This window comes from Eublepharis macularius, chromosome 19 (genome assembly GCF_028583425.1).
Source record: "Eublepharis macularius isolate TG4126 chromosome 19, MPM_Emac_v1.0, whole genome shotgun sequence".
NCBI classification, from domain to species: Eukaryota; Metazoa; Chordata; class Lepidosauria; order Squamata; family Eublepharidae; genus Eublepharis; species Eublepharis macularius.
Window position 1 is genome coordinate 11,163,639 of NC_072808.1, and position 11,645 is coordinate 11,175,283.

General features: G+C 45.5%; 1 protein-coding gene across 1 annotated transcript; it reads right to left on the bottom strand.

Moving 5' to 3' along the window:
• Nucleotides 1-1,716: 1,716 nt before the first annotated feature.
• On the bottom strand, nucleotides 1,717-11,341 carry LOC129346436 (zinc finger protein 664-like). The gene is made up of 6 exons (XM_055003786.1): nucleotides 11,273-11,341; nucleotides 8,066-8,195; nucleotides 6,948-7,055; nucleotides 5,220-5,312; nucleotides 3,290-3,423; nucleotides 1,717-2,322 (listed from the first exon to the last, which is right to left on the bottom strand). Exons 1-6 carry the CDS (start codon nucleotides 11,339-11,341, stop codon nucleotides 1,717-1,719), a joined length of 1,140 nt encoding a protein of 379 aa, XP_054859761.1.
• Nucleotides 11,342-11,645: the final 304 nt, after the last annotated feature.

Genomic DNA, 11,645 nt, shown 5'->3' on the forward strand with positions numbered 1-11,645 from the left:
CCACCTTGTACCTTATCTCTGAGAACTTCAGAGTTATGATGCTGGCACTTTCCCAGGGATAGATAGCCCTTTTGTATCCCAACCGGCCCTCAAACCCGAACCAAAGATCTGAAAAAACCAAGGAACAGTTGAGGAAAGGCAATTTTCCCGACAGATTTGGTTTCTGGACAGACTGTAGAACTTGTGTGTGCCCTTTCTGCCTGTAAATCGGATGTTCTCCTACTGAGCCACACGTTCAGTTACGAAACTGTTTTTTTGTAAATAGCTGTACATGGGAATTCCCTAGCATCCTATATTCTTAGGGCCAAGCTACACATGACGAATGACACTTGAACGGCAAGTGGATTGAGTGGAGGGCAAGTGAACAGGGAGAAATACACTTGCCATTCAAGTGTCATTCGTCATGTGTAGCTTGGCCTATAGAAACTGCACTGGATCTGCTTGAGAACCTGCACCCCGCAGAGGAAGTTCAAAGATTGCCTCCTAGAACACACTTTCCACTAAAGGGGCTTCTTGTGTGTTTGCAGAGCTCCTGAATCCTATGATCTGGAAGGTCAGTCAGGGCCAAGCTACACATGACAAATGACACTTGAACAGCAAGTGGATTGAGTGGAGGGCAAGTGAACAGGGAGAAATACACTTGCCGTTCAAGTGTCATTCGTCATGTGTAGCTTGGCCCTAAGTCAATGACTTCCATGATTAAAGATTCCTGGAAGATGGGAGTTCAGTGGAAGAGCTCACGCTTTGCCTGCAAAATCTCCGATGTCCAGTCCCTGGCGTCCGTCCCTGTGTGCCGACAGTTGCACTTGTAAAGTGGAAGGGCCAATCTCAGCACCACTTCTCAAGCTTCTCTCAGCATCTGGTAACCTCTGCCATTATGCCTGAAGATGAAGCTGTGGGCCTTCTCCAGCTTGCAGGTTTTGCTTTCCTTTGGGTGAATGGCAGTGATTCTCCAAGGGGTTTACCAACCAGCCCAGACCTGGGATGATGCATTGCGACACCGGCGACATGCCAAGCCACTTCAATGCCCACCATCCGAATCCCAGAGGAGGGGTGTGCTTGTGAACTTTTGTGTGAGAATTCTAAGGGCCAAGCTACACATGACGAATGACACTTGAACGGCAAGTGTATTTCTCCCTGTTCACTTGCCCTCCACTCAATCCACTTGCCGTTCAAGTGTCATTCGTCATGTGTAGCTTGGCCCTTAGTTTCGTAATATTTTAAAAAATGGATGATGCGACTGAATTCAGAAAAGATTTTGACTTTTGGATATAGGGGTTCTCCGATAAATAAAACACTCAATATTTGAGAACGTATTCAACCGTTTGTTTTTTTAGTGACCTCCATTTATTGTCATTTTAATTGCAACTGGGAGATTCGTACAGCATACCAATTATGTAACGAAAATTCTTAACAATTCAATTCGCTACACAAAATCGCAAACATGTATATTGTCTGATAGAGGTACAAGGAAAGTAAATATATTTTTGAATGTGTAAAGGCATAATGTGCCTGTGCTCAAACAGAAACAATATTAAATGCCAACAATATTAAATACCAACAGTTATTAGGCTTCCTGCCTAAGAACTGATTGGCTAGGTATTCCCTTGTGTAAATCTTGTAATGTGATGTCTGGCTTTAGCTGACTGAAGCTCTTTCCATCATGTGAGTCATACAATATAGCGCTAGATGGGGTTTCTGAAAGTTCTTACCACCCTACAAGCATTTATACGGCTTCTCTCCTGTGTGAATCCTCTGATGTTTAGTTAGGTTACTACTCAGAGAGAAGCTCTTTCCACACTCCAAGCACTTATACGGCTTCTCCCCTGTGTGAATCCTCTGATGTTTAGTTAAGTCACTACCCTGAGAGAAGCTCTTTCCACACTCCAAGCACTTATACGGCTTCTCCCCTGTGTGAATCCTCTGATGTTTAGTTAAGTCACTACCCTGAGAGAAGCTCTTACCACACTCCAAGCACTTATATGGCTTCTCCCCTGTGTGAATCTTTTGATGTTGCTTTAGAGAACTACTGTAAGAGAAGCTCTTACCACACTCCAAGCATTTATGTGGCTTCTCCCCTGTGTGAATCCTCTGATGTTTTGTTAGTTTACTACTCTGAAAGAAGCTCCTTTCACACTCCAAGCACTTATACGGCTTCTCCCCTGCGTGAATCTTTTGATGTTGCTTTAGAGAACTACTGTAAGAGAAGCCCTTACTACATTCCAAGCTTTTATATGGCTTCTCCCCTGTGTGAATCCTTTGATGTTTAGTTAGGCCACCACTCACAGAGAAGCTCTTACCACACTCCATGCATTTATATGGCTTCTCCCCTGTGTGAATCCTTTGATGTACACAAAGCTTGTATCTCCAGCTGAAGCTCTTCTCACATTCCAGGCATGGATATGAATTCTCACCTGTGGGCAACATGAGAGATCAGTTATTGTTTGTTTGTTTAAAACCCACCTCTTTTGCTGAGATGCAAGATGGATTAGAAGTGTAATAAAACTTTTTAGTCAAATTAGTAAATGTGTTACAGAATATGATAACAGCAGTCTATCAGTAAACGGATTAAAAGGTATGATATGATACCGTTTTCATCTAACAGCAAACATTCTTAATAAACAAAGTGCAATTGGGCTGGAAGTACAGAAGGGGAGGGGGAGGAAAAGGACAATACAGTCAGCATTGGAAAAATATTGTCCCTCATGAAAGTCACCTCTGGGGCTGATCCATTGCTTCCCAACTTTGTTCCCTCAGCAAGAAGGCCCTTCTGCATGCTGAGACTGAAGGCCTTTACATAGAATAAGCATTAATATAGCTTCCCCCCCCCCCAATGTGAATCTTTCAATGTACCCTGAAGGTTCCGTTTCACTCAGGGCCAAGCTACACATGACGAATGACACTTGAACGGCAAGTGTATTTCTCCCTGTTCACTTGCCCTCCACTCAATCCACTTGCCGTTCAAGTGTCATTCGTCATGTGTAGCTTGGCCCTCAGACCAAAACTCTTTCCACCTCTCAATATTTATACAGTTTATCCACTGAGTGAACTGTTCCAATATTCAGGAAGACTGTTATGAAGACTGGAACTCTTTTGTGTACCTCTGCCGCTGTTTCTCACCTCTTTGGATTTTCTGATTTTTCTTATGCCTACCTTTGCAGTCAGACACTTTCCTGACTACAGGGCACTTCCTCCTCCCCTTTCCTTTCTGTATTTTGTCTTCAGTTGGGACGCCATGCAAGTTCCTGCCCTGACAGGCAACCAATTCCTTTCTAAGCTTCCATGTTGCTTCTCTTTTCCTTTTCGGCTTCCTCTTGGCTTCCTCTCGGGTCTCCGATTCGCCTTCCATCTCCAGATCCTGGTCTCTTTCCACAGACACCCGTTCTGGTTTGTTCTCATTTTCAGTCCCCCATTCATGTCCTACTGGATGAGAGAGAAAGAAGTCAATGAAGAGGGAACAGAGAATGGTGAGCAGTGACCTTAGGCAATGGATCTTTCTACGAGGACAATGGAGCTAATATGGGTGAGGTGTGTGTATCCACCATTTTTGGCAATTCTTCTAGGATGGCGTAAACCACAATCTCTCCTGGGTGAAATGGGCTGTATCCCCTCCCCACTCCCAAAGTTTCTCATGATTTGTCAACACTACCGTATTATTCTACTAGGATTTCTATGAAGACTGTCTATCTAAACAGTAAACAGGAGGAGCAGAAAAGAGAAGTTCCTCCTGACCCAAATCGTTTGACCTCCTCTGTGTTTGTATAGAAGCATAAACAGGAAATTCATTCTCAGGGCCAAGCTACACATGACGAATGACACTTGAACGGCAAGTGTATTTCTCCCTGTTCACTTGCCCTCCACTCAATCCACTTGCCGTTCAAGTGTCATTCGTCATGTGTAGCTTGGCCCTCACTCTGCTCAGTTAGGAAGGAAACATTGGCCGTTTCCACACATGTTGAATAATGCACTTTCAATGCACTTTAGTTATCCTTTAGAAGTGGATTTTTTGTTCCATACATAGAAAATCAGTTATAAATGTTCACTAAAGCGTATTGAAAGTGGATTATCCAACGTGTGTGGAAGCAGCCATTCTCTTGCGATCCTCCTGGTAAATTCAGCAGCATTTCTTTCTTTTTTTTTAAAGAATTTTTATTGGATGGGTTTACAAACATAAACATAATAATCATTATCATTTTCCACCCCATTGCATTTCCCCCATCCTTTCCCCCCTCCCTTTTCTAATGACTCCCAACAGTTTTCCATACCCAACTTAATCTAAAGAGTATATACTATATACTCTTAAAATCTATAATAATATATATAATATATATCTATATAATACATACTAATCTAGTCTATTTAATTGTATTAACTATCTTAATATAATACTTATCTAAATTAAGAGTATAAAAATTATATAAGTATATAATAGGTACATATACTAACTAAAAGAAATATATATATATATATATGTAATATACTATATGGGCCAAGCTACACATGACGAATGACACTTGAACAGCAAGTGTATTTCTCCCTGTTCACTTGCCCTCCACTCAATCCACTTGCTGTTCAAGTGTCATTCGTCATGTGTAGCTTGGCCCTTCCTTAAATACCTATTATCTATATTATAAATCTATTGCTTCTATTACATCACTAAAATATCGTATATACTCCCTATTGTAATTCAGCAGCATTTCTTCTGAGGCAAAGCCTTGCTCTTCCCTTAAATTCCCATCATCTGTTTGAGGGGAAAGGAAAGATTTAATCTTTGATCAAGCGAGAGGAAATCTGAGGGCCAAGCTACACATGACGAATGACACTTGAACGGCAAGTGTATTTCTCCCTGTTCACTTGCCCTCCACTCAATCCACTTGCTGTTCAAGTGTCATTCGTCATGTGTAGCTTGGTCCTGAGAGATGAGAAGAGCAAAGACGTAAACAAGATGGCCGAACCTTTTCAGGGCGGATATCCCAAAAAGTGGATGGTGTTATGTCACAAGAGGAAAACTCACAGCAGGACACAACAATCTTTCCTGGGTGAAATAAAACAGGATTCTTAGACACTGAAAGGTCCTTCCACACAGATGTGGGCCAAGCTACACATGACGAATGACACTTGAACGGCAAGTGGATTGAGTGGAGGGCAAGTGAACAGGGAGAAATACACTTGCTGTTCAAGTGTCATTCGTCATGTGTAGCTTGGCCCTGAGAAAGTACCTGCTTGGAGCTCTGTTTCCACAGATTCCTGGATAAACTTCTCCTCAGTCTCCGGGCAAGCGAAGTCATCATCTTTGGGAAGTGGAGAGCTTTCTGCAGTTGAGGAAAATCAACAGAAACAGACCATGGCAAGTTGCTTTTTCTTCTACACTTCAGATAATCTAGGTATGATATACATACGATATTAATATGAGGCTACTTGGGGGGCAGGGAGAGATTTTTGAATGTGTGAACCTGTCTTATAGGGCCAAGCTACACATGACGAATGACACTTGAACGGCAAGTGGATTGAGTGGAGGGCAAGTGAACAGGGAGAAATACACTTGCTGTTCAAGTGTCATTCGTCACTTGTAGCTTGGCCCTTAGTTAGTCAGACCAACGATCCATCTAGGAAAGTACCTGCTCTGACTAGCTGTAGTTTTCTAGGGTCTCAGGTAGAGAATGCAGCCATGGGTCTGGTTTCTTCCTCCCGCCTCCCCTTGGGTGAAGCCCTCATCACATCACGTGCTTCTGTGTGGAGGATTCATTGCTCAATCAACTGAGCCTTCACCAACATGGTTAGGAGCAAAAGGGATTCAGGCTCCATAAGGCACAAAGCCAACGGGTGATCGAGTTCCCTGGCTTTCAGCCCTTACAGGCCATTCAAGATTTCATTCTAAAAGAGTAGAATATCTTAATGTCAAAGATTCATTGATTTATTGTCGAAGGCTTTCACGGCCGGAGAACAATGGTTGTTGTGGGTTTTCTGGGCTGTATTGCTGTGGTCTTGGCATTGTAGTTCCTGACATTTCGCCAGCAGCTGTGACTGGCATCTTCAGAGGTGTAGCACCAAAAGACAGAGTGTGACACTGAGAGACAGAGTGTGACAGAGTGTGACACTGAGAGATCTCTGTCTTTTGGTGCTACACCTCTGAAGATGCCAGTCACAGCTGCTGGCGAAACGTCAGGAACTACAATGCCAAGACCATGGCAATACAGCCCAGAAAACCCACAACAACCATTCATTGATTTCTCAGCAACCAACCATCGCACTCCTCATACATACCAGGGAGGCTCCTGGAGCACTTTTGAGGGCTATTTCAGAGAGTCTGTTGATGGGAAATATCTCTGCCCTCCTCCTAAATCTAGTTTTTAAAGTCTGCCTTGGTTCACTCTGTCTCACACGCACATATATGCCAATAAGCTTGGTCAATATTCGGAGACTAGAAAATGATTTAAAGAAACTTTTTTTGTCTCAAAGTAGAAATCCATGACTTCATAGAAAGCCTAGAAGAATGGTACGGGGGAGCTGGCAAATCATGAGAAACTTGGGGAGTAGGCGGAGGATACAGCTCATTTCTCACAACATCTCCAGTGCGTCCATCTTGGGGATAGGGGTTAGCCATGTTAGTCTGTAGTTGCAAAAAGAGTCCATCTGACGAAGAGAGCATTGGACAAAGAGCGCTGCAGTTCTTAAAAGCTTATGCTACAATAAAGTTGGTTAGTCTTAAAGGCGCTACTGGACTCTTTATGATCTTGAGAAGGAGCTTTTAGGAATGTCGTTTCTATCTAGTCTGGCCCTGACGTGGTTTCTCTTCTGGAAGTTGCAGTCACAAGAAACAACTTTATGGAAATAAGACATTTTTTTTCACTGATTTTGTCTTGTGACGAAATGAAACACAACAGGTGGAACTCCCACGGAAAAATTCTCAGGGAATTCACTCAAACACTCCCCCCCCTCCACTTTACCTGACAAACAGACACCGGCAGTCATTTCGGATTCCTCAGAGTTCCCCAGGAACTGGTTTTCCCTTGGATGCAGTTCACAGCTGAGGAATGGCCCGGGGACCCAAAGCCCTTCCAGGGGAAACAGAAAACAGCGTGAAGGGATTTAGTGCCAAAAATATGTGGGGTGAAAGGTATTTCTAACACTCAAGCAACCATAAGATATTTGTCTTGGACTGAGGGAAGAAAGGAACACTAAATGGTAAATTGCACAGAATGGCACAAAGACTGCAAAAAGGAAGAAACTGCAGAATGAGAGAGCGAATTTTTAAGCAATATAAACTGGGGATCCTGTCTTTTTTCCGGGGAAGGGATCCAGTCCAGGAGCAAGGGAATTCAAGCTGATGGAGACCAAAGTGCCCCTCGATCTCCTTCAGAACAGGGAGGAGGAAGTCCTACGCCCGCCCCTCCCTTCATACCAGTGCATGTTGGGCCCACCGAATGCTCTGAGAACTTTTGATGCTCTAGGATAATGTGGATGTTAGCCTGGTCATTGCCTGGCTTGGCTTCCACAGGGACCTATTCTGAGCTGGCCAAGGGAGAACAGAGCTAGTCAATGCGAGGCCCATATTCTTCCCCCGTTTTTGGACATCTTGTCTGCATGTTGCCAGGTGGTGGCTCTGCGGGGTCTGAGGCAGGGGTCTTCCCGAGCCCTGTTCCCAAAGATGCTGCTGTCGGAAGCACTTTTCAGTTAACAGGAACAGAACCATGGACCTCTGGTGTTCCTAACAAGTGCTCTGCCAATGAATCAGGGCCCTTCTTCTTGTTCCTCTGCAACCCCCCCCCCATGCCATTTTTACTCTCCTTCCAGCACTCTCAGAAGCAAAGGGCTGTGGAAGAGCCAGTGTGTGCTGGAGAAGAAGCAAGATGAGATCTCCAGATACACGTTGAATCAGGAAATGATCTGTCCCTTTGATCGCAGCGTTTTTCCCTGATAGATACTTATTTAGCGCATGTGTTTTCAGGCACTGTAACGCCTAAAGATGGAGTAGTTATGTTCTTTCCTTGTGACAGACGATACACTGCCCAGAAAAATCCCCCTGCCCATTCCTTCTTTAGGATCAAAACGCAAGGATCCTTACCCACAGAGGCCGCAGCCTCGTAATTTTCCTCCATGACTTCCCAGTAGAGAGCTTTTTGGGCCGCGTCCAGAAGAGACCATTCCTCCGGTGTGAAGAAAATGGCCACATCCTCGAAGGACATGGCTGGCCCCTGAAAGAGAAAAAGATGCCTTAAAGTCAGAACTCTAGAGTTGCCACTTCCTCCTGGGGAACTGATATCGGGAGTCTGGATATCAGCTGCATTTCCAGGAGAACTCCAGGCCCAATATGGGAACTGGCAACTCTAACTGAAAATAAGCTTCCGGAAGAGAATGTTGAGTCTCCACCTCCAACTGGCTTATGAAACTGAGGGCCAGGCTACAGGTGACGAACGACACTTGAACGGCAAGTGGATTGAGTGGAGGGCAAGTGAACAGGGAGAAATACACTTGCCGTTCAAGTGCCATTCGTCACTTGTAGCTTGGCCCTGAGTCAGACCCTCAGTGCTCCAAGCTTCGCATCTGCTCAGAGCCAAGCTACAAGTGACGCCTGACACAGGGTGGACACTTGTCAGCTTCCTTCAAGTTTTGATGGGAAAGGGAGGCATCCTGGCCTTGCAGCTGTAATGGAAAGCCAAGACTGGGCTGCAGTTCCCTGGAGTCTCAGGCCTTTTGAAGCAACTGCTGCCTGGCCCTTATAATTTCAGACAAGGGGGACTGAGCTTGGAAAGGTTTGCATGAGAAGCAGGGGCTCAGGGCTTTGAGGCAATTCAACCGATCCAGGCAAAAAGCAATTAAAGTTCTGATCACCAGAAAGCTGGAAGTCTGGGGCTTGAGGAAGGTCTCTTTTCCCCCCTCCCATCCCCCCCCCCAATTCAGGCAGCTGTCTGGCCACACAATGGTTGCGTTCCCAAAATGTGCCACAATCTGCAGAGATTAATGGTAAGGAACCCTTTCCTGCACATAACCCGACCTGTAATTTCTCTCTTGCTCTGCAGGGGGAGCTCACACTCCCCTGCCAGTTGCTGGGCAGATATCAGGCCACTGCCGTTGCCAGCTCCAAGTTGGGAAATTCCTGGAGATTTGGTGGGATGGAACCTGGAGAAAGCAGGGTTTGGGGAGGGGAAGAACCCCAGCAAAACATAATTCCATACAGTCTACCCTCCAAAGCAGCCATTTTCTCCAGGGGAACTGATCTCTGCAGCCTGGAGGGCAGTTGTGATTCCGGGAGATCTCCAGCCACCACCTGGAGGCTGGCAACCCTAGGCAACGCTTTACTGAGAGTTCAGAGGAGAAATGCCCAAGGCTCTTCTCTCCTTGCTTTGCACAGATTTCTCTTCCCCCTTCCTCTTCCCTCCAAAACTCATTCCCAGGAAGAGGGCAGCTCAGAGGGTGCAAAATAATGTCCTTGGCGGATAGAGGCCTAGAGCATCACTTGCCCCGGGGTGGGGGTGCGGCTGCTGCTGTAGCCCTTCCAGAAATGCCTTTTTTGAGGGAGAAAAAAAGGAGGAATTCTTCTACCTTCGTTGCCATAAATTGTAACCTGGGCCTGACTTATTGCTGGTCTTGCTCAGGGGCCAGACGCAGCCTGCAGGGAGCAACCAACTTTGAGCAAGGCTTGAACTCCGCCCCAACAGCCTGGGATTTCTCCAGCAGAGCAGAAATTAACCCATAAGTTACCAACAGATACAACCGAACTATTCAAAAAGGCTTTTTACTCAAATGGGAGGGCTGTATTGTGGGAGGGGGTCACAGGGCCAAGCTACACATGACGAATGACACTTGAACGGCAAGTGTATTTCTCCCTGTTCACTTGCCCTCCACTCAATCCACTTGCCGTTCAAGTGTCATTCGTCATGTGTAGCTTGGCCCTCAGATGCTTTGCTAATGAGTTAGGGACCAGAGACCACATCACTATATTGCCTTATATATTATCTGCTGCTTTAAACATGTACACCTATGTACCACACTGCTCCATGTTGTCTAATGTTACTCCTAGAACTGATTATGTTCTGCTTCAGTATTTTTTCTACTCTGTATTGGATTCTTGCTAATACCATGTCTTTTAAACCTGTATATATATACCCTATGGCATGGTTTATGTAAACGTCCTTGATACTGTATTGAAACGTACTTGATGCTGATTGTACTAATCTCATACTGTGTAATCTGCCTTGAGTCTTAGAGAGAAAGGCGGACTATAAATGACATGAATGAATGAATGAATGAATGAATGAATGAATGAATGAATGAATTTTCTCTATTTATGGGGGGAAATGTAAGGAAATGTTCTCTTGAGAGTCTCCTGGTAAATTCTGCAATGTTCCTTCTCAGGCAAAGCCTCAAAGGTAAAACCAAAGAGTTTCCAACTATTCCTAGAGCTCTGAGAACTCACTTCCAGGTTTTTCCCCATATATGACATTAGGTCACTTCCTGCTGTTCCTGCTCAGCCAGTATCAGGTTGCTTGCAGGAACAGGTTTGATGGTCTGGAGTGCCTTGAGAGATCTTACAGCACGGTTTCTTGAGGAAACCTTCCCCAAGAAGGTGCACCTAAGAGATGGCAGGATGAACTGCAGAGCGTGGGAGTGTTCCTGCATGCCGCAGCGCCCCAAAACAGGCCTGATCCACCCCCAAACGGGCCCAAAACAAGCCCGTTTTGGTGCAGATTGGGCCTGTTTTGGGCCACTGCAGAGGGCAGGAATGCTCCTGCCCTCCGCAGTGGCCCTGATCCAAGCCCCTGTGGAGGGTGGCGCACTCCGGGGAGGGGTGTGCACGCGCACCCCCCTCCCAAAAGGTGAGTGCCAGGCCCCAATCCCCCCGCCAGGAGGTTGAGGGGGCCTGTCAACCCTATCGCCATATGTTGTAAACTGGGCCTAACTTATCACCAGTCTTCTGAAACAGAGACCAGACTCATCAGCCGCCCGCTCCCCACAGCCTGGCAAATCAAATCAAATCAAATCAAATTTATTATTACGGTCCTAGACCAGCAAAAGAATTACAGGAATGATCAATGTTACAGAGATAAACTAGAGAATTCCGATTAAAAGATACCTCAGTAACATAATAGATTGCATTGCCTTAAAATGTTTAAAATATTTAAAAATGCTTAAAATTTAAATTTCAGCATATGCACCCCCACAGCCTGGCATTTCTCTTGCAGAGCAGAGCAACCTTTTCGGTTGCTGCAACATACTCATGGACTTCACAGGCTCAGGCTTCAACTGCCAGGGGGAGAAGTTGCCACCTGACCTGGGCGTTGGGTTTGCAGCATGCCTCATAAGACCGGTGCTTGGATGCTTGGGTGGGGTAAACATACATGGCGTGTCTCTCACCTATTGAAAATCGCCTGTCACAGCCTGAAAGGGTGGGCTATAAGAAAAGGAAATAAACATATTTCCTGTGTAGGGTAGGGATTGTGGAGGAAATCCCAGTTCCACATTGCAGGTGCTCTCTCAGAACAGCTTCCCCACCCACCTCCATTATTCACTTTTTGTCTCCGATCAGCTTTTTGCTTCTCCCTCTTTTTTCATTTCACCCCCCCCCCCAGCACTTTATCTGCTACTTTCTTCCAAACTGCAGTCGAGCTGGAATTGCTTAGGCCCCGGGGCTGTACTAGGGTTGC